We start from the raw sequence: 23167 nt of genomic DNA, 5'->3' as shown, positions 1-23167 counted from the left end.
AGTCAGGCAAAGGAGTAAAATATTCTTCTGTGTCCACAGGGAATATACATACTGAGAGGGAGTATAACTAATGGAAATGAGACCACCAACATCTATTTTATAAACTTGACTAAATTTTCAGTATTTTTCTTAACAAAGCTTCCAAAACAAAATATTTTCTTGTGCTGTAATAGAGTATTTTCTTCACAAATGGAACAGAAGCTTCCAATTTTTGTTTCGGAAAGAAAAAAGAAAAATCCTTGAAAAAATCTGTTTCATCCAAAGCAACTTCTCAACGTTCACCTTTTCCACATTCTTCTAGCTGGCTGCCAAAACAGAAACCCCATTTCTGCATAACCTAAGTGTTCAGTCTTTTGCAACAAAAAAAAAAAAAGTTAAGAGTAAGAAGCATCTTTGAAAAATGGAGGATTTATATTTCTGGTGTCTAAACAAGAAATAAACAAGAATTAAACAAACTTGTCTTGTAAAAAAGTTTGTCCTACCTCTACCTTCTGTGTTTCAGCAGCAGCCACTCTGACATGCTCAGGTTCATTGCAGCTCAGTTCACAGGGAGAAAGCCAAAGGAGTGGTTAATTAGTAAGGGCTACACTCATATCAATATGGAAAAACAAAAGGCAACATAAAATGTTGTCTCAATGTTTTTCAGAAGTTTTAAGAGCTTACTATAAAAGTAGGGTAGTGCTGCCTAGGTGCTAAGAAGGCAAGTGGAACTTTACTCCTTTGGAAACTTTCATCTACTTTCTAGCCTCTTTTTCTCTGTTTCCCCATAGATTTATAATCATTCTGCTGCTTCCGAAGCTTCTTTCAGATCCTCTCTCATTTTTAGCTTTGATCACAAGAAAGGCCTTTTCACACTGGGTTCACTCTTAGTATAATTATGACCGTTTTGTGTTGACACATTAGTAAACAAGAACTGAGCCTGTTACAGTAATTCTCAGTGCCATATTAAGCAGACACAGTTTTGTTATTATTTCAACAGATTAGCTATTTGTAGCAAATTTTTACATGAGGCATGCCACAAAGAAGTGTGCTCCCTGTAGCTACCACAGAACTTCAGCGTCTATTTATCTCCTAGAGATCCTATCAATTACGAAAGAAAGTATAAAAGAAGCTCTTAAAAATCCAGCTGGACATTTAATTTCACAGTTATGCACAACTTCTATTTTTAAATGCTGAAAAATATGAAAAAGATAAACCCAGCATGAGAGTTTGATATTTCACTTACTAACATAATATGTATTCCAGATACCAAGTTCATCTTCCTACCCTTCCTTTTCTTTTTCTTCCTCCCTGTAGGGCGCTATCCCATTGTATCAAGCTTCTTTTATGTTAACTTCTATGTCTCAGTCTTATAAAACCCTCCCAAGTTTTCTTTAAAGGTGACTGTTGGTGGATTATTTGGAGTCAAACAGATGCCCTAAATCTGTGGTGTCAGCAAAGGGACTCGCTTTATCTCAACTCAGCACAAATGGATTTTAGTTATACATCTATCTACACATTTAATTATTTATATTTATGTATTTTTACTTTGTAATCCATATTGTTCAACACCAAGCACTACCTGGATACTAACAGCAATAGTCCTACAGCATGATTCAATACTTTTAATAAATAGGGACTAACAGAAGGCTGAAGGATTGCTGTTTAACAAGAAATAGCAGAAAGGTCACAGATTTGTTATGCTGAAGCCTTCCCTTAGCTTCTCCTTACTTGCTGCTATTCCCTTGGAATGTTTGCACATGCTTGACAGTAATTATCTCCCCTATGAAACACACCAAACCAGGCTTACTGTCAAATCCCACACTTTACTGTACATTGGTAACATACTTGTCTTTAAAAACAGTGAGTCAACTGTGTGGGGAAAAAAAAGGCAAACAAAAAACCCCTGAAATTTCTTGTTTGGCAATTGCACATGGGGACATCTTTCCTGCTACTGTAAGAAGAGTGCAGAATTTGTGAACCTACATGGTATTTGTTTATAAGGCGGGCTTAGCAAACATGAGAGTTTTTCACTGCTTTGTCCAAAACACAGAATCTGACTGGACTCTTATTTCTGCACATTGTGCAACTCCAATTACATCATTCCACTCAGTGCAGGAGCAGGCCAAGGCAGCATATGGAAAGAATCATGAGTACAGATCCCCTCAGCCAAAATGTACTTCTGGAGGGGACTGCTCTAGGGGCCAGTCAGAGATAAAATGCCAGAGAACGCATCTATATCCTCTGTTCTCTGTAAAATAAGACAATACACCCCAAGTATAAGGACAAACTTTCCCTGAGACTTTAGACAGCATCTAGATATCAAACCCCAGGAAAACCAAGTGAGTTATTTAACACCAGCTTTTAATTTTTACAGCTAAAACCATTAAAATCCATCTATTTTTTCTGACATACTAATACACTATATTTCCCCACTCTTGCTAGTCTCCAAAACATTGTCCCTTCCCATATTGTTTGGGTGATTGTTATAGTTAGCTATTAGCCATTGACCTTTTGTTTATTTTAAAACATAAACCTATTCCATGATGTAGCAATTACGGATGCTCTGTTATGAGCAGCACGCCTATCAACATCTGTTGTTATGACAAAGGGCTCATGCTGTTAGCCTACATGAATGGGAAAGCAATGAAGGGTGTACTTTGTTATGTGATATAAAATGACTATTGTAAGAGATGAGAAAAGACAAAAGTGCTTAATTACATGCCTCTTCCATCCATGTATCAATTATCAGTAGACTTTCTCATAATCGTATCCTGAGATATTGAACTGTATTTGGACTACTGAGGATTCTCGCTGATGTAAAGATGAAATTGAAAATGTCAGTCTTTGTAATCTTTTGGCATTCTGGGACAAGTAATCAGTGACAATTTAAACTATATTTATTTTATCCAGCTACTGCACACACAACCAAAACAGACTTCTGTTTCCTGGTAAGGCTTAAATTTTCTTTAATGTTGCCACAAAAAATTAGAAGAAACCCATTCAACTGAATTTTTATTTTCTGTTAATTCTAGAGCTATTTCAGAGGCAATGCCATGTCAGCAGAAGTAAAAGAAATCCAGATTATACTGTTGAAAGAACCAAGCTGCTGACAAGGAACCTATATGAGAACCAGATTAAACTTTCCAACTTTTGTCAGTGACAAAAACGTTTTTGGGCAATTTACGTGGCGGTCTAAGCACATACATTAGAGAGGAAGTCTAGAGAGAGAAAAGTTCCTCTGATTTACTCATCTTATTAATACCTCTCTGGACAAACCCTCTTTACTGATGACATAAGGAGTTCTGGCAGAAGAGTGCCCTAACATTCAAGGCTCCAGACTTGGGCAACATCAAAACTGCTAGTTCTTTTCACCCTCCTAATCAGAACACATGTGACCTCAAATTATTTAATAAAGATAACATTTGTAATACATGACCCAGAATGATAGTTTTCCCCAAAGTCTGAGGAAAACTAAACATGCCAAAACTGACTGGACAACAGGGGCTTTTAAATACCATTACTGCAACTCTGCCAGAATAGTTTATGTACAGTCTTATACAGTGGTTTAGATGCCATAAGAGCCACAACTCTCCTACTTGCCATGTTAATTTTTGTTCTCCTAGTCTTACCCTAAGTGGAGAAGTGTGTGCAGCAACATGTTTTCTGGCACTTGAGAGCTGAGTTTCTTCAGAAAAACAGATTTACATAATCTGTAGGCCCCTCCTTCAGCTTCTGAACCTGATGACCTATTAGAGCAGAGCCAGGCAGAGCAGTACACACCACAGAGATGTTGCATACTACCTACAGTTTTCTGAAAACCATTGTCAAACAAGGGAGAGGGATCTATATTACTGCTATCGCTGATGGTGCTATAGTGTGAACTAGATGCTGACATCATTCAGCCATGAGTTCTCTGGATAAAACAAAATGGAAACCAGATTCATGTTTCTGTCACAGCATTTGAAAAGTTGGCCAGCTGGAGGTTTGCAAAGGCCAGCTTACCCCAGCCCTATTGCCTATGTTTTTTATTTCCTCCTTCTGTATCTTCCCTATTAAGTACATTGCACCCACTTCTTTAGCAAAGCATAGAACCTTGATTAATCCTTTATTGTTTGCTGAATGACACGTCTATGTCAGAAGGGAAAGGTGGGAAAAGCATGGCTTCTCTTTTACCAAGATAACACAAGATACTTGAGAAAAACAGGATTTTGGGCATCATCAAAGTCAAGTGGAAACAGGATATTGGCTCAGTTCTGATTAGTATGTGCTCAGCTGGGACAAAGAAGAACATTATGGCAAGAGACAGAGGGACCACAGTTATGCCAGGGCAGGAAACATAGGACACAAGGAACTGAAATGAGGTTACTGAGACAGTAAGTGAGATATCAGAAACCAAGAAAGAAACAAGTAAGTTCCACTACTCAAAATAACACTTGCTTCTCTTTCTTATTCCATTAAACAGATGGCCATGTAACTATGCGTTTATACTACCCACAGCTAGTTTAGAAAGAGTGTGAACAATGAAACTAGAAAGGAAGGTGTTGACTTTGGAGCAGTCTGTAGGTTCTGCTGGAGATGGTTACACATCCTTGGATTTACCTCTAGCACTCTAACCCTTTGCCAGCATGCCAGGAGAAACACAGAATTCCTCTGGAGGAAAGTAAGACCAAAGCTTTGTATTTCTGTGCTCCAGTGGAAGATTTTGGAAATTACCACCATCCTGTTGTGCCAATACTTTTCTTCACAACTCCCATGTGTCCTCTCTTCTGTGACATGCGAGCAACTTAAACCCAGTGTGTCCTTTCTCTCTCCCACCACTTCTTTTGTTCTAGCTCCTGCATTTCCATGACGTTCACATTTTAATACTTAGTATAGGGGAACCCCAACATTGTAATGTCTTTTAAATCATGCCCACCGGGAGGATATGGATCCAAAGTTATGCTGGCTTAAATCCAGCATAATCCTGACAACATCCATGGATGGATGCCATTTATAGGACGCTACTAGTTGGTCTTAACCCAAAGAAGGTAAGTAATAGTAATTTGAGCAATAAATACTGTTTGAACAGATAATCCTTCTTCTTGTGCTGGCTTGAAACATGACTCAGATTCCTGCTGAGCTGCTGCCACTACAGAGCTGTAGAACAGCAGCTACAACAGAGGGGAGAGATGCCCCATTGCAGCTCTGCCTCAATGCCATGGGCGAAAGGCATGTTTCCATTCTCTGACCTCCTCGCACTGGCAGCAGCCCTGGGCCTGTCTGCAAGGCACAGCGAGTGGCAAGTGCTGCAGTGGGGGAAGAAGAAATGCGCCTGCCTGAGGAAAAAAAGGGAGATAAATTGCTGGTGGGTCTGAAAAAGGAAGATGAGTAGGAGGAAAGAGCCCTGGGGTTCCAATTGCTAGACTAACTCCTACAGTGACAACATTAGCTTCTGTCCCTATAGAAAGAGTGTGGCACAGTGAGAACAGAGTAACTTGTGGATGATAACTCACATCTAGGTTAAGTTAGTCCAGAAGGTGTTTATGAAAATGTAAGCTGATCAGGAAGTTCCAGTAATCAGATGGACAACCATCTTTACCATGTCCTAGTATGTCTTAAGGAGAGGCCTAAGAACTGTTGAGTCAAGCAGAACTGCCAGTCTGAACTGTAGCTCAGACAGATATTACAGCAGGCTGCAGAAACTCAAGTGTCATTTTTACCTACACCTATAAGTTTTTCATAGTTCCAGGTCCCCCTTCCCTGAATTCTTTCTAAGAAGATACGTACAAGTCTGGAAAAAAAAAAGAAATAAAAATATATTAAATACTAACACTTTTAGCACTTTTGCTACAAATCAGGTGTGAAACCCTGCCTTCTGATTGGGAGTGGTTTGGATTTTTGTTGTTCTGTTTTGGGGGATTTTTTTAGTGTTTTTTTACACCTTACAGCAATTAGGGATGTACATAAAGGGTCATGCTGCTTCTTCCAGCATTAATTTGCTAAAGGGTAAGCCCAGTGAAGTTGAAAAGCTGTGTGTCACTCCTGGTACAGATGAGGGTAAATGCATTCAGCAAGTTAGTCGTTGTTACAGTGAATGTGAAAACAACTGAAATAATATAAGCAATTAACTGATCCACTCACTCCTCCAACTGCAAGCAGTTTATACGGCAAGAACAACTTAAAAAAAAAAAAAAGACAAAAATCTACCAACTAGGCTGAGCCGCCATCCTCTCCATGTAATCCTTGGCCATGTTGATGGCCTCGATGTTTTCAGGGTAGAGTATGCAGAACATTGCCAGGGCCCCAAGGTTGTTGCCATAAATCTCATTCCATCGAGCACTGAACTCCTTTGGGTCCCAGGGAGGAAGGTACTCCAGGGGATTTGACAGCATCGTTTGTACTGCTTCAATCAGACGAGCCGCAATGTGCCTGTGTGTGGTGGTGGCCTGGAGACGCAGAGTCTCCATGTCCCCTTTGGAGAAGTAGAGCATGGGGTAGCTGTCATAGTTGGCATTGACAAAAGGAACCATTGCGTCTGGATCCTCCCTGGCGCTGTAGGCAAAGGCGAAGCAAACTGCATGTATGAAAAACACACTTGGGGCTCCCCGTGTGTGAGTCCTCATTGTGGCATCAGATCTCCAAGTCTCAATGGCAGCCAAACCATCTTTGAAATATCCTATGGCAGATGGACATGAAAGAGAAAGTCAGAAAACGAATCTGTGAGACACTGTAATTCAGCATGCTCTCTAAGAAAGACAATTCCATCTAGACTTAAAGAACCCCATGTATTGTCCCAGGTCGCTTTCAAGTGACTTCTACATGAATACTTCAGACAAAATACCTACTGACCAATTCATCCTAAAGAAAAACCCATACACCTTGAAGAAATCCCCTCCCTCCCATATCCTTCCCTCTAGTAGCTGATAGGAGGCAAAGGAACACACTGACAACTCTTGTATTTCAAATAATTGCAATGGTGCCTAATACGAAGCAGCGATGACTGTACTGGCAAGCACAGAAGGGCGGGAGGGGAGAAGGAAGGGGGAGAAGGAAGGGGGAGAGCCAAGGAGCTTGTGCTGGCAGCAGCCAAGCCTGCGTGCTGCCTTGGCTGATGTTAGCAGCTGGAGAGGGAAGGATGAGGAATGCTGGAGGTTTGCACCGGGGTCACTTTATACTGTGCTTGAGGCCTCTGGTTCTGACACGTCCTCAGTTTTGGTTGGGTGGTGGTTTTTTGTTTTGGGTTGGATTTTTTTCCCCCTTTTTTTTTAATCAGAAAGAAAAAGATAAAGTGGCAGAGCCTTAGAAAAACAGCTGAAATATCTTGTCTTCAGAGCATTTTGGGGTTTTGAACTATTATCATCATCATCATCGTTACCATTGTTTTTCTAAGGAGTTCTCCACTTTGCATGTGTCGATTTACTACCAGCTACCAAGAAGGCAGAACACTGAATGAAAGCACATATTCTCCTACATACATGACTTCTCAAAATGTGCTCAAATGGCAAATCTATGCAGAGGTTAAATGCAACTATTTAAACATAGTAAGTTACTTCATAAAAATTACCAATAATCTAGCCTGAAGTCTCTGATAAAACATGGCCATGATCCCCCTGAGGAAAGCCAGCAAATTCCTAGAATTCTTCCAAGGGGAAAGGTTACAGAAACCAGACTCAAGAGACACAGTTTTATGTAAATAATGAACAGTACTTTTCAATTATTAAAGGGAGAAATAGACAGAAGGAAAGAAAACCTAAAAAGAAACATGAAGTGTTTTTTTCCATGGAAAACCTGTTTCATAGGATTCAGTCATAAAACTCTTAAGAAGCTGAAGTACAAAGCAACCTTTTATTTCTCCCCACAGTTCCCTACCTATAGATGCCAACATTTTCTAACCAAAACTTAGGCTGTTAAAACCTTATTTAGAGACTCACATCCTGATTAAACAATGTCATTAACATGTCCATAGACAATGAGACAACCTTGATAGACTAGATCCCTCCATGACTACTGGCTATACAGACCCTCCAGGTGCTTGTGTTCAGCTCCTAAAATGAATTTGGGAGCAAGCATCTTTGGCCAAAAAAATACATCTTTTCCTGGGCATTCCTGCGTAGAGTAAAAATAATATTGCACCCTGTAACTGCTTACATTTATAGATCACAGTAAGTAGCGTAATTGCTTTAACAGAGCATGATGGAAGATGACATTTTCATAGCATTTTAATGCATTTTGCAAGCAAGTTTTGCCCTTTTTTGGATGTAAACCGATCATTACAGGACTCATTATGCAGATCAAAAGGTGGTTTATTTGGTAATGCTTTCACAATATCTACATAGTCTCTCACCACATACACACATACAAAGAAGCATGCACTGAAGTTTATCCAAACATACTCAAGTCTACTTGTATTCTCATCTATAAATAAGGAGACCACGCAACAGCATATTTTGAAAGGAAGGAGGTAAAACCCAGCCAAATCCGTACCTTATGTTTGCAACTCAATGTCATTTTTTAAATTGTTGAAAAAAAAACATTTTTTCATAATTAAAAAACTCAAACAACCATATTTTTTTTAAAGTCCCTATGATCCTTCAGAACTAGGGGCAGAGAAAAGAGCCTAAATAAATCCAAAAACCTGAAAAAAGGCAAAAAAAAGTCTTAACTTTTTTCTGTTATGACTATACATTGAAAGAAGTTTCTTGGCTTTCACAATCAGAAAAAAATCCCAGGTAGTAGTAAGGACTTAATGCATTCTTTCTCTTGGTTTGATTACTGTAAATATTTCTGCACATCAATGAAGACTAAATATATATAAGTTTAGGGATGGTTTTAAGAGTTCCCTAAATTAGTGTCTTTCTGACCAGAGCTTAAGAGAGTAATCATAGTTAAAAGACCAGACAACAGAACTGTTGGGAAGACTTAAACTCTGCTCTTGAGACTTGTCAGTTTTGAATTTAGATATCTGATATTCATTGCGATGAAGCGTGCAGATCTACCAGCACCAGCACCTCCAGCTAATAATAATAAGCTCTGGTCAGAAAGACACTAATTTAGGGAACTCTTAAAACCATCCCTAAACTTATATATATTTAATCTTCATTGATGTGCAGAAATATTTACAGAAATCAAACCAATCCCCCTGCCCATGGCAGGGGGTTTGGAACTAGATGATCTTAAGGTCCTTTCCAACCCTAACTATTCTCTGATTCTATTCTATTATTACAGACGTAGAGGTTGGATACTTTAGCTGAGTGATAGAGCTTGTTCCACCTTCTCTGGAGGCAGCCAGGTAGTTTCATGGTGGGGGAGGCAGAGGAAAGCCAGCATCTCCACAGCAGAGATGCTGGGAGTTTGCCTGCAGTGTCCCCTGAGTAGTCATATATCCTGGGACCTCACATGAGCAATTCTCTCCACATATTTGTGGATGGTGCCTCCTCAGAGGTTTGGATGGAAAGTGGACTCTTTTGCAGCTGAGTCCTCCTGTTCACACCAACCTGAGCTCTGCAAAGTTACGGGACAGGGTTTGCTGGCCCTACTGAATCGCGGGTTGTTGTCTTCACATCATAGGAAGGGCATCAGTGTAATTTAACCAAGAATAAATAAGAATGACTTTGTAGACCTGCTTTGGCACTGGACGTCCTTACAGATCTTGACTCTGAATATGCTGCCTATGAATATACTATAGGTCAGTTTTCCAGTTATGTTGGTGCTAGTCCAAACAGTGTGATATGGTAGTTGCTTAGGGTGGTTAGATGCTTAGGTTAGCTAGTTGCTTAGTTGCTTACATCCAAGGTAAAAAAAAAGTTTACCATCCCTATTAAAGGCACATGTACATGAAGAGAAAAAATGAGGCAGGTTATTGAATTCTTAAAGTATGGACTAGGGTTTTAGACAACACTGGAGGTATTTTGTGATGGTGAAACACTGGGAAATGTGTGTCCAGACTGACAAGGAAGGAGTTCTGGGAAACCTTCCTGTTCCAACATACTGACAAAAAGCAAATCTCCAGGTCTGGCCTGCAAACTTTTACCTTAGACAATGACCTCTGAATCAGCAAGGGCTTAACTTACATATTTTTTTTGCATCACTTCTTGATAAACTATTAAAAGCAAAAGCAAACCTTTCCTATTCAGTTTTTTGTAATGCTTGTAATGCTCAATTTAATGTTGAACAACTTTGTCACTATACTTTGCCACAAATTACATTATAAGATCACCTTGTTTGGCCATTTAAAAATACTAGCACTAAAAGCAATTGATAATAAACCAAGCAATTTTAGCACCCAATGTTAAAACACATAAGAAAGTAATAGATATTTTAACAAGAAATAATCTCCAGCAACAGCTGCCGCCACACCATTACTGTGAAACTAACAGGTACCGTTGGAATGAGAGGTGTGTGGTATCTTGTCCCATTAAATGGAGAGGAGTGTGCAACTTTTTGTACAAATACTGACAGCTGCCAAAACCTAACTGCTTGCCACGAGGAGTGCTAGGTTAGATCACAGCGGAGAAAAGCAAATTTCTGTAGGAACTTTCTTTTGGCACTTTGTACAAATACCTCAAATAATTAGCAAAACTTGTCACATATGTTGCAATTGACTTTGCTGCTGATACAAGGAGCAGCATCTATAAAGTTAAATTAATCAGTTGGAAATTGTAGGGTTTTAAAATCATGACAAAAACTAAAGAGCTATTTTGTTCAACAATTTCATTACTGATCTAAATATTTTGAAAACGTATTTAAAAGTGGGAGAGCAACTGAGTCCTCTAACTGAATGCAATGGCATTTAAGTACTAAAAAATGCAGGCTAATTCTACGAAAACTGAGAGGTGAAAGGGTCAACAGAGACTAATTCCCATGCCATTTGGCTCCTACTGACTCACAGAAATAGATCTGATACAGCAAAATGAGGTGGCAGATGAAGTGGGACCAAGGAAACTATAAACTTATCTTTGTACTGTAACAATCACAATAAATCTACTGGCCTAAGTCCCAAGCTGTATAGTTCCCACATCAGCAAATAGAACTGCTGAGTCCCTCACAAAGCTGCACGGCTAGACACCAGTGCACAAAACTCCTATACCCCAAGATAAGAACAGCTGGGAGTCCTTCTTCCACCTGCCTTTTGGGCAGTGAGATAAAATCAATGACCATCTGTCTCTGCAATAAAAATGCTGGAAAGGTGTAAAAATCACTGCTTATAACTTGAAAAATACCTATTACGACATTAACCACCAGGCAACATTACTTCATTGCTTCCTCTGTTTTTTTCAATATGAGAAATATACTACATCACAACTACATAGTGTCAAAGGTATTTAAAAGCTTAAATACTGAAATCCCAAATATAACTCAGAATCAAAACTACAATAATGTACAGCTCAGGTACTCAGGTGTTAGCATTGCCCTTGTTCTGAAGAGACTTGAAATACTTTGAAAGAAGCATTGTATCAACTTACATTTCTGAATAATGTGCTATGTGCTATGAGAATCATCAAGGCAACCAGAAACAACCAGTTCCCATAGGAATTATCAGCATATGACATCATGTCAGCAGTCAAGACATAAAGTCGTATCTGTCCTTTGATCTACACACAGAACTTAATGATCTATTTGGAGCAGTACACAGCCATGTGAGACCATCATTCTGGGAGAATGGACAATGTGCACAATTGCACAGTTAGAACAAATAATACCAAATTTTTTGTAAGTTTACAGTAATATGTGTAAGGTATCTGTGATGCAAGTTTCATCTGTTTATTCCTTACATTTAAAAGTTTATTCTATTACCATATATATAAATTATCAGGACATCCACATGCACACACTGAATGCTTAACTTCCTCTATGACTCAAGCAAAACCAAGATTTAAATTGTCTGCATGCCCAAACCGTAATTCGTGAATTTGGAATTTTCTTACATTTTATAATTTATACTACTATATAAATGCTTTCTCAGTGATTTTTTTGGTTGCACAAACACTACTACTCCTAACCCTTACTGGGATCTTTTATTATGTACTTCACTGTATAGAATGAGTAAAAAAGTCATTTTGATATCCAGAATCCTGAAGGCAATCATCCCCAGCCTGTACAGACATGCCTGTTGAGGCATCCACATTCAGTGAATGAAAGCTCAGTCACTTTTACCATCAAAGGCATAAAACTATAAGCTACCACACAAAGATTTTCCTTAGAGCACCAGCATTTTATCTTGAGCTGAAGTGAGAATTTTCATATAGGCCAAAAGGATATGTTCACTACTTTTATCTGCTCCAGTAATGTCCCAGAAGTCAACCAAACTACTCATTCATCTACTACACTGGACACCTTTGGGACCTAGGACTATGACAGTAACAGATACTGCAGAAACACAGAACAAAAGCACTTGTAATAATCTGGGTAGTGAAACGCTATTCATTTGGCAAATATTAAGAAGAAATGAATCTGCCCATGAACCTAGACCCATTCAGGGGGTCTGGAAGGCTGTGAATCCTTTCACATGAGGTATCAGAAGCCATGCTTAAGGCTTCCTTTGCCTACAAAGCAGAAATGCAGCTGTGCCTCACAAGAGGAAGTGAGCAGGTTATCTGAGGTAGTCAAGAGCATGGTCTCTGTGTGGATAAAGTGGTACAACCATGGTGCACAGGAAGAGCTGGAAAACCTTCAGAGGGTGATGGCAATGCCCAGGAGGTGCAAGTACAGGACACAAAATAATAAATCATTTGTGCAAATGTGGAAAGCAAACTTTACTGCTGTCAAAACAGAATTCCTCCTTCTTAATCCAGCCCACTCAGACTGCTGCATGCCATGTAGCTGCCCTCACTTTTTAGGAGACCAATTACAGCATCAGAAAATATGATACCAAGACTAGTGTTTCCATTTCCGACTTTAATTTCTATCCTCTCTTCCAACTAACACTTCTTTGTTAGCCTTGACCTCTACTCTTCCAAATATTTGGAAATGTCTTAAGTTTCCTGGCTTGTTGCTGTCCTCAACTATGTATAATTAACAGTTTTAATCTTATTGTTTTAATTGTCCTTCATTCAACTGCTTCCAAGATGTTGGAAACAAATGAAGTGTTTCCACTGGAGTTTTACCAAACCAGTTCTTGCTCTCTGTATATATATTTCCTCTATAGACTTCAGTAGCTGAAGATATCAAATAAATATTTTTTATCTGTAAAGCATTTCCACGGGATGTCATATTAATAGGCAGGAATTCTAGAACACATCACATCCTTCAGTTGCTATTTTAACACATTTTAACACCAAGTTTATGACTTGGTCTTGCATACAAAACTATATTGATTTCTTTTTGTTAACTATTTATTCTTGTGCTAGGTTTTGGCAGGGGTAGAGTTAATTTTCTCCATAGTAGATAATATGGGGCTGTGTTTCGGATCTGTGGAAACAGTGTTGATAACACAGGGATGTTTTTGTTACTGTTGAGCAGTGCTCAGGCAGTCAAGGCCTTTTCTGCCTCTCACCCCACTCCAACAGTGAGTAGGCTGGGGGGTGCACAAGGATTTGGAAGGAGATGCAGCCAGGACAGCTGATCCCAACTGACCATAGAGATACTCCATACCATAGGGTGTCACACTCAGCATATAAAGCCAGAGGAAAAAGAAGGAACGGGGGACATTTGAAGTTCTGGCATTTGTCTTCTGAAGTAACCACTACATGTGATTGAGCCCTGCTCTCCTGGAGGTGGCTGAGCACCTGTGTGCCCATAGGAAGTACTGAATGAATTCCTTGTTTTGTTTTGCTTGCGTGTGCAGCTTTTGCTTTACATATTAAACTGTCCTTATCTCAGCCTATGTGTTCTCTCAGTCTACTAATTGTCTGCTACAGGATAAATGCCTCTGTTTGTAAGCATACACTGCACCCAGAGAGATAGTTACATCTCTCTGCAGGTCAATATACTGTTCATTATTATTGGTATAATTCTGTTATGTTTGCTGCTTTCATCTGCTAATCTCATTATCTGCAGTTTCTATGTATATCTAGATATAGCACACAGTTCCTTTCTCTCACTATAGATATAATTACATTACCCAGACGCAGCTGAATTTTTCAAGGTACAAACTTGGAAACATGGTAAAATGTACTGGTCTGTAGTTCCTTTGGCTACTGTCCTCAATGCTGCTCTTAACAAAAAGTGACAATACCATTTTTTTGGACAGAATCCTCAACTGCAGATGGAGTTAAAAGGCTACATTACTCCTGCAAAATTTAGCTACCCACAGCTGGTGTGAACAATCTGTGTGAGTATGCATCAACAAAGCCATTAAATTACAGGTTAACTCTGAAATTTATAATTGTATAGTCTCATTTCTGACCTGGAGTTGTGCAGGCATGGCTCTGGCAACACTACTGAAACCTGACAGATTGTTCTGGCAGAAAGTGTGATGCACCATGGCTCCAAGGATCTGATTAAAAGGCTTTAAAATGATGCAACAGCCACCAAAATACTTTCAAACTTTTGAAAACACTTTAACAACCCTGGGCAGCCATTTGATTAGAAGACTTAAGAGGGCATATGAATTTCATACAAAATATTTTGCAGTTTTAGTATTTCTAATAAAAATAAAACCAACCAAGAACGTAAACCAGGACAACCATGGTGAACGAACTCTTACGTTAAAACTATATTTATCTGGTATGAAATACAATACTTGCCTGACCAGGGTCCCTACAATTCATTTCCTGCTCTAAACAAAACTATTGATGAATGCTACTGTATACTCTGTCCGTGTAAGAAAAGGGAAAAACAGAAAGAAAGGCCAAACAAAGGTAATTTCAGACCATGTACATAATGGCCGCTTTGTGCCTGGGCTTTCACACCTGACCATGGCCCAGAGCAGATGAAGACATTATGTCAGCACCTGATGTGAGAAACTGTTTTCAGTGCTCCCTCCATCATGTGATTCCCAAAACGACCAGACCCCTCGGTCAGCTCTCCATTACCAACCCTTACTCTTACTAAACTTCTACTGTCAAAGCATTCATGAGAAAGATCCCAGGTGTCATCAGCTGGATTTCAGTTTTCCTTGCAGCCTTTAATCCTCTTCTCTGCTCCCTTTCTGAGTAGGTATCTGAGCCTGGGCAAAGTGCAGTGCACAAGGGTTTGGGGTTTCTGTTAATGCAGCTCTGTCACCCCTCACCATATCCCAGCTGGGCTAACAGACAGTGGTGCAAAGCTTACCCATCTAAACAGAAGAGTAGCTCAAAGGATGTGATTTCTGCCAAATATCGAGTCTATAAGTATGCGGCTACAGTCTTAAACACAAACTAGCACCACGGTTTAACAGCTTTAGCGGACTACACTACTGTAACTAAGGTCTTTTATCTACCTCTGCTGAATGGAGACAGCAAAGAAGGTGTAAACAGCCAGGACAAGCTTACTGCTGAGGTATCATATTTACCAATTAAATACCACTTGCTAAGCAAGAGCTACATTCTCTTTCACTCACCAGGCACTTGGATTACCAAGTCTCAATCAGGAAACAATGGCTACGGAAAGTTGTTTCACTATTTTTTTAATCCCTTTAGGGGAAAAAAAAAAAAAAAAGGCAAAACACGCTTTAGTTCTTGCAAAATGTCCAGGAACAATAGCACCAAGTAACTAAATTTCTTTCTGTTCATTGCTAGAGTATGTTGTGGGTGCCAGATGTGCAGGTTTCCACACACAAGCCTAAGAATGTGACTCAGTTTTTTGCTAAATGCAATCGCTTCTGAGAAAAGGGATACTTCAGTTTTACAGATTTATTTACAGCCTCATTTAATCCTAGTTCTCACTGCTCAGGCTGCTGTGTACTGATGGATGTGACTATTTCTCCACCAGCATCCAGACTCACTATGTTAATTCTCAACCCATTAGCTTCCTGGTAATGGAATGATTTTCTGCTATCAGTGATCTTTAGCAAGACTTCACTTGAATTCAGTTTTGGAAAAGCTTATGTGCTTGCTGTCTCTGTACTTGAGGGAAAAAAAAATCGTACACAGACCTCATGAGCACAGTTTCTAAAGATATGAGCCTTTAGAAAGTACCTTTAAACTAGCTTTCACCTGCTCCTTTTTACTGACAACTGTATGCAAACTAAGAAAAAAATCACACCCAACATTTAGCCAAGTAATTAAAAACATTTTCCTCTCCAGGGTGATGCAGGCAGTTATTTAATATCTAGTCAGAATAGCTAATATACACGGTAATAAAATCTGAGCTCTCTTAGGCAACCAAAATCTATCAACTTTTACCATAGGCAACCAATTTGTTCAGTTCTTGTATTTCTTCCTTTGCAATCCATACTCTCTATGGCCAAAGAACAGGTTTTAGAAGAGACTGCATACAAATATGCAGTGGCAAACCAGCACCAAGTGCTTCTAAGGTCAGTCTCCATAGGCCAAGATACAGATATGTTTATAAACTAATCTCATCTCTTGTTCCTATATTATATAACAGCACTCAGTTGTTTCTTTTTCAAGGCAATTCAGAATTATGCAAAGTAGCACAATGCTTCAAACAAAACAAAAGCAAGCTCTTACTGTGAATAGCAAGAAAAGAAAGTGACATTTGCTTAAAGTACCAGTAGTTCTGTGCCAGTAAATTATTCTGTGTTTCACATATTTTGGTTTTGCATCCTAGTGAAATTTACAGAGAATCGAGAAAACCCCAGTCCAGAACTGCTACTTTGTTGATTTTCACTAAAAACTTGGTTAATTTAGGTCACTGAAGAAACACACATAAGCAATGACCCACAGTAAAGGAACTCATAGCTGAACTAGCACTTAGCGCTTCTGTGGAAAAATGCACCCAAGGATCTCCAAGTAGTTATGAAACAAATTAATTAATTAAACTTCTCAACACCCCAGTGAAGCAAGCAAGCACATTTATCTGTTTTATGAGGAAGGAAACAGAGCCATGGAGAGGTGGAGTGACTTGCTCAAGGCTTCCCAGCAAGAGTCTTTCAGAGTAATAAACGGCATCTGAATTATTGATTCCCACTGCTGCCCTTCAGCTGAATTGTTCATTTTATTCTGAAACGCTGAGTTATAACTGTTGGCATGATAAACTTAATGTGGCAATATTTAGCTGAGATTTTCTTTGTTTAGACTATATTAAAACTTTAGTGATATTTAAATTGCAATTGATTTTCTTAGGGTAACCAAAAATCTCCAGCTAGTTGAGCAATATTTCCTGTATTTCATTCACAATTGTATTAATTTCTTATTTCTTGTTTATGTCCAAAACAAGAAGTCACTCCAGCTTGAAAATGTAGGGAAATACTATGGCTTTATATTGTTTCCAGAGGGAATGACAGAAAAGCAGAGAGAATGGTTACTTTCATTCATATCAAACCGAATTTTAGGAGTTGGCATGAGATACACGGAGTGCTGATGCATCCCTTTCATGCAATACCAGCTAAAGGAACTGCAGCTTGCCGCCCTGGGGCTGGGGGGACCGAGCTTCGGGAGTTAACAGCTGTGGTCCCGGGACTTAACCAACAACAAAAAAAGTAGCAGGAAGTTGCAAGGGGCAAAGCGCTCTTTTCCTGTCCCTCAGCTCCCCTAGGTTTAAGGCAAGGATGCTACCGCTCACCTTTCACACACGCATGTTTGGGAGGCTTAACTCAGTAGCAAAAGGGTCGGCGGCTCCTGCGGTAACGGTGCTACGGAAGAGCAGAACGCTGTTACCCACGGCCGCCCAGAGGCAAAGTTTCGAGCACAAAAAGCCACGTCTCCCGCACGCACCCACCTCGGACCCGGGGCCCACTCTGCGAGATGCCCAGCACCTCCGCAACATTGCGGGTATCCGACCGGCGGTGACAGGACAGCAACCCGTACCCATCCCGCCGGGGACAGCCTGGAAAACCCCGTGCCTGGAGGTTACTCCCTCTGGGACACCCCCGGCCATCACCCCGCGCCCTCCCCACCCAGCTCCCGCACCGGGTCGACCCGGGCCCCGACAACCCCTGCCCACTAACGCCGCCGCCGGCCGCTCTCCAGGGATGGGGATGCACCGGGTGAGGGATCGCTGGCTCCTACCTCCCCCTTCCCAAACCCGCCGGTAACCGGCGCCCCCAGCCCCGCGCGGACGGACGGGCGCTCTCGGGGCCCAGCCGCCCGGCAGAGGGGAGGCTCGGGACGGGACGGAAGGGACGGGACTGGAGTGAAGAGGAGCGCTGTCCCGCACCGCACGGGCACTCACCGCCGGCGGCTCCTGGCGCGGCGCGGAGCAGCCTCTCGGCAGCCAGAACGTTTCTCCTCCGCAGCCCCAGGGAACGGAGCGGGGGGGAAGCGTTTTTCAACTCAGGAAGAAAATGACTCCCCCCTCCCGCTCCACCTCCCGCCTCCCCGCCCTCCTTCTTTACCTCTCCCCGTCCTCCTCCTCCTCCTCTTCCCCCGGCCCCTCACGCCATGGCGGCCGCGAAGAGGGGCAGCGCCGCCGTCCCGCTCCCTTGCTGAGGGCACCGTGCAGAGCGAAGGAGCCCGCACGGCCGCGGCACACGGGCTGCACGGCCACCCGGCCCTGCCCAGGGCGCTCGTTTGGTTCTCTGTGTGCTCGCTTATTTATTTATTGGTGGCGTGCGCACAGCTTTCCCTTCCCCGCCCGCTCCTCCCCGCTCGTACTTCACGGAAATACCCTGATTCTCTCTTTGAGCGAGAGGGGAATGTGTTGGCCCCGGTATCGGAGTGTCGACAATTTGGTTTTCTGCGCCTAGAACTCCTGGCAGCGGTACCGCGGCTCGGGCAAAGGGGCTATGGAGGTTAAAGCATCCAGGATGACTCATTCCTATGCAATATCCATCTCTAGTTCTGTCCCCACACTGCAGAAGAGTAGTAGGACCTTCCAGCCAAAAATTCCCCTAAACCAGCAAAGAAACAAGAAGGCCAATCTGTCAATCTGCTCTTTTATATACGGTGTGACTACTTACGTAGATGTTTCCCATGTAAAACAAAAACCTGAAACACCATGGTCATTCAAGCCAACCATCCTGATACTTTTTTGCAGTCACTCAGTAGAAGATACTTACGAAAAGAATATAAGAGGATGAATTAAATTATCTTTTTTAGCAGTTCTCTTTGCCTTCACAGTCTTTCTAACAAACGTAGAGAAACAAACAAAAAACCCCACAGGAAGAATTCCAAATATTTGTCAGGTTCCAAAAGCTGAGCATGTCTTATTATCTTCAGACTATTGAAATGAAAAAAATATTTATATGTGATAAGGCAGGATGGTGTCCAACTACCTAAAGTTTACATTCACAAAGCTTACCCTTAATTTTAGTAATGTGTGTACTGGTGTTATTGGATCCACCAGTTCCCTGGCTTTAAAATGTAAAAGCTGTGTTTCTTGCGAATGGTTTTAAACAGGCTCTTTGTGGTTTCCACTGTGATTTTCTGCCACTCTATCAAGATTAATAAACTTGTGGAAACTAGATGAAACTAGAAACTATACATTTTCCTTCACTCCTGTGGTATTTCTCAGTGCTACCTATTGACAGTCTCAGCATAATGAGCGGGGATCCACAAGCTGTTGCTGCAAACTCTGACAGCAATGCCAGAGCCTGGAATGAAGCATTACTCTTTTACCAGTAATGACATGTCTAAAAGCTCTAAGTGCTTCAGTTTCAGTCATGCAAACACTAGATTGATCATTAGAAGGTATGTTTCTAAGCACCTATGTGAACAGTGCTATGCTATACTGCATTGATTGTAGAGTTGTAAAATACTAATGTGACATGAATGAGCATGGGAAGAGCTACAGACTCCCCCCATCAGACCAGATGTGACTAACAGGATGATTCTACTGAAGTTTCTAAAATCATCTGGATTCCTACAGTGATGAGCAGGAAGGTGTCTAAGTCCTTGTCACGTGTCTGCGTCATTAGGTATTTAAATGTATTAAGCAGCTGACTTTTAATTAAATGGAATTAACCCTTACAATCCTACAGAAGAGCATAATACTTGAATGGCTTTTGAAATCCTGACCATAGTCTGTGGTTATATGTATCTGTATTGCAGAGAAACTGCACTATGCTGCCTTGTCATGACTGAATAGCTGTGAAAAGGACACTGTTCCTAGTGAACTAGACCTGTTCAATTGGGGTTCTGCCTCATAGAGAATGAGCTTGGATGTGCTTGGACCTTGCTTCATGCACATCCAAGTGCTTGGCATGTGGTGGAGATACATACACAGAGTAGAGAGCCACACATCCTCTCTGCCTTATGTCCTCATGTGTGAAATGGGGCTCATTTTAATTCCCAATAACTCACAGGGTGTTTGTCAGGCTAAATAAATAGATTAAAAAGTATCAGATGATTCAGAGGTGTCTGAGAGGCAAGATCAGTTGTGTGGAGACCTCATAGCAGCCTTTCAATATCTGAAGGGGGCCTACAAGGATGCTGGAGAGGGACTCTTCATTAGCAACTGTAGTGACAGGACAAGGGGTGATGGGTTTAAACTTAAACAGGAGAAGTTCAGGTTAGATATAAGGAATAAGTTCTTTACCGTAAGGGTGGTGAGGCACAGGTCGCCCAAAGAAGCTGTGAATGCTTCAACCCAGGCAGTGCTCAAGGTCAGGTTGGACAGAGCCTTGGGTGATGTGGTTTAGTGCGTGGTGGCAGGGGGGTTGGAACCTGATGATCTTAAGGTCCTTTCCAACCCTAACTATTCTATGATTCTGTTATCTGCCCATTCTAGATTAATTTCAGTCTTGCAACTAATAATTTTGAAATGAAAAAGATCCCAGGTTTAGCAGTTGTCATGAATACAGAATTACTGAGAAAATTAGCCTAAGGGTGAGAAGGTTGGAGGAAGATGTGACATGTCCTGGTTTCAGCTGTAACAGTAACTTTTTTTCCTTCCTAGCTGCTGGTGCAGTGCTGTGTTTCGGTTTTAGTCTGACAACAATGCTGATAACACACCGATGTTTTAGGTGTTGCTCAGTAGTGCTTACCCTGATCAAAGACTTTTCAGTCTCATGCTCTGCCAGTGAGGAGGAGCACAAGAAGCCAGGAAGAAGCAGAGACAGGACATCTGACCCAAAGTAGCCAAAGGGGTATTCCATACCACAGCATATCATGCCCAGTATATAAAATGAGGGGAGTCACCCAGAAGGCCCAGATTGCTGCTCTGGTCTGGCTGATTATCAGTTGGTGGATGGTGAGCAGTTGTATTGTGCATCACTTGTGTTTATTGGTTTTTCAACTTTCCCCTTTTAGTTTTATATTCTCTCCCCTTGTTATTTCCCTTATCATTACTATTATTGTTAGTAGTAGTTATTTATATCCAATAACTTCAGTTATTAAACTGTTTTTATCTCAACCCATGGGGGTTATATTCTTTCAATTGTCCTCCCCATCCCACCCAGGGAGGGATGGAAGGGAAGCGGTGAGCAAGTGTGAGTTGCTGAGTTACCAGCTGGGCTTAAATCACAACAGATAACAGCCTTCAGCTATGTAAAAGATGCTGAAAAGAAGATAATAATCTCATATCCTCATTCTCTGAGAACAGCATGTAAGTAGCAGTAAGAGAAATTTAAGATAAATAGGAAAAAAGAAGTATCTGTAAGGGTACATGAAGCAGGAGTGAATGGCCTCTCTGTCCCTGGAGGCTTTTTAAGTACAAGTTGGACATATATTTGACAAGAGCAGTTTAGGTCTAGAAAGTCTGATGGATCTTGCCTTAGAGCAAGGGGTGGATCAGGTGACCTGTCAAGGTCCTTTCCTTTGTCCTGTTTTGTATGATTATGTTCAAAATGCTACTTGCACAGGCAAGATTATGGCTTCTCTTTGATCTTCCTCTGCCCTTTACCTCTTTAACCATGGGTATAACCTCCCTTGCTAAGGGTAAGCTTCTCTTGATGGTCTGCTGCATGCCTTGCTGCGTGACAATGAATTTATTGCTGAAGACAGCAAGGGAAAAACAATTAAACAATAAAACAATGTCATCTTGAGCAGAAATTCTGGGTGGGATCCATCTAACCTCTGAATGTGTCATGCACTTTTGTTCTATACTTGACCAGCAAATATCTCTGATCTAGGCATGTTAGACCTTCTTTATAACTGCAGAGAAAACCAAATAATTTTAGGGCAGAATTCTGTCATATCTTACTTGTTTTAGATGTCTTCTTTAGGATGTGATGAATCATGTTACATACCTATTCTTGCCACCAGCCATAAAGCTGGTTTAAATGACTGACTCAGTAGCATACCATTTTACAATTCGCAGTCCCTTGGTGCTGCTGTTCCTGAAGTCTGTCACTCCTTCTCTGCTCCCAAGTATCAGAACCCTAGTTTGTTTGTTCCCATCTTCTTTTTTATCAGAAAGGTCCCTGAGATTAATAGTTTTTGTAGCTGTCATTTCCTTAAGTTACATCATGCAACACTGACACATGCAGCAAGCTGACCTTTCAAGTGCATTGCTCCAGAACAGAATTAGGAGAGGAGCTAAGTTTACCTTTTGAAGCTAAGTTGTGCTTTTGCCCAGTTGTGCAGACTGTGTTCCATGGAAATTGTTTGAAATCTGTTCAGTTCAGAAACCGTTCTACTCATAAGTCACATGCTCTTTAATTTTCCTTGCCCCTTCTGGCAAGCAACATTACCAGGAACATGAAATGTCTGGTGTCTGTGTGGCTGAGCCAGATGTGTGTGGGAAATGTTTCTCTTCTCCAACAATGGCAATTTTTTTAGGTCACACACATTGAAGTCCCTGTCTTAGACACCAGAGTATACAGTGCACATCTTGAAAATGTCTGCCACATTGGAGACATGGTGAGCAGCCAGCTCCTGGTTACAAGGTCTTGATAACATCTATCCTGTTCTTTTCCTTATAGTAAATTATGTCTGAGAAGTGAAAACTTCCAAGAAGGCCCCGTGGTTATCTGGCTTGCTGGGAAGGAAATTTTCCTTATTTTCCTGCTGCATTGTCAAGCTGTGTCATGAGGACATGAGGAGGGAGCAAGCTGTTCTTGTTCAGGCAGTGAGAAAGGAGGGCAGTGGGGCTGCATGAAGACAGTCATGCAGGGCTCATTCTTTCTGGAGGAGACACCAAGGGTCTACTGATGATTCATACATTTTAAAGCCTTTGGTTCTCACTTAGTGGTGAAAATGAGGGGGATGATTCGTTTTTCTTTCTTTTTCACTGAAGATGTTAGCCTAAAGAGGGAAGCTGTTTGTCATTCAGTCTGTTCCACATA

At 41.1% G+C, this 23167-nt stretch overlaps 1 protein-coding gene across 5 annotated transcripts in view; it reads right to left on the bottom strand.

Moving 5' to 3' along the window:
- Positions 1 to 18471, bottom strand: part of DSE (dermatan sulfate epimerase) — a 33901-nt gene extending 15430 nt beyond the window's left edge. Inside the window, exons 1-3 of one of the 5 annotated variants that reach the window (XM_031054053.2) lie at positions 18338 to 18471; positions 17566 to 17635; positions 6169 to 6637 (exon numbers count right to left, since the gene is read on the bottom strand). In XM_031054053.2, coding sequence (XP_030909913.2) covers positions 6169 to 6584 — 416 coding nt within the window. In that variant the 5' untranslated portion in view covers positions 6585 to 6637; positions 17566 to 17635; positions 18338 to 18471. Of the gene's footprint in view, positions 1 to 482; positions 601 to 6168; positions 6638 to 17565; positions 17636 to 18174; positions 18258 to 18337 lie in introns of those variants that run through there. The other 4 variants (XM_031054052.2, XM_005154699.3, XM_031054055.2 and 1 more) reach the window with 4 other exon arrangements.
- Positions 18472 to 23167: the final 4696 nt, after the last annotated feature.

This window comes from Melopsittacus undulatus, chromosome 3 (genome assembly GCF_012275295.1).
Source record: "Melopsittacus undulatus isolate bMelUnd1 chromosome 3, bMelUnd1.mat.Z, whole genome shotgun sequence".
Taxonomy (NCBI): domain Eukaryota; kingdom Metazoa; phylum Chordata; class Aves; order Psittaciformes; family Psittaculidae; genus Melopsittacus; species Melopsittacus undulatus.
This window is presented reverse-complemented; position numbering and strand designations above follow the sequence as displayed.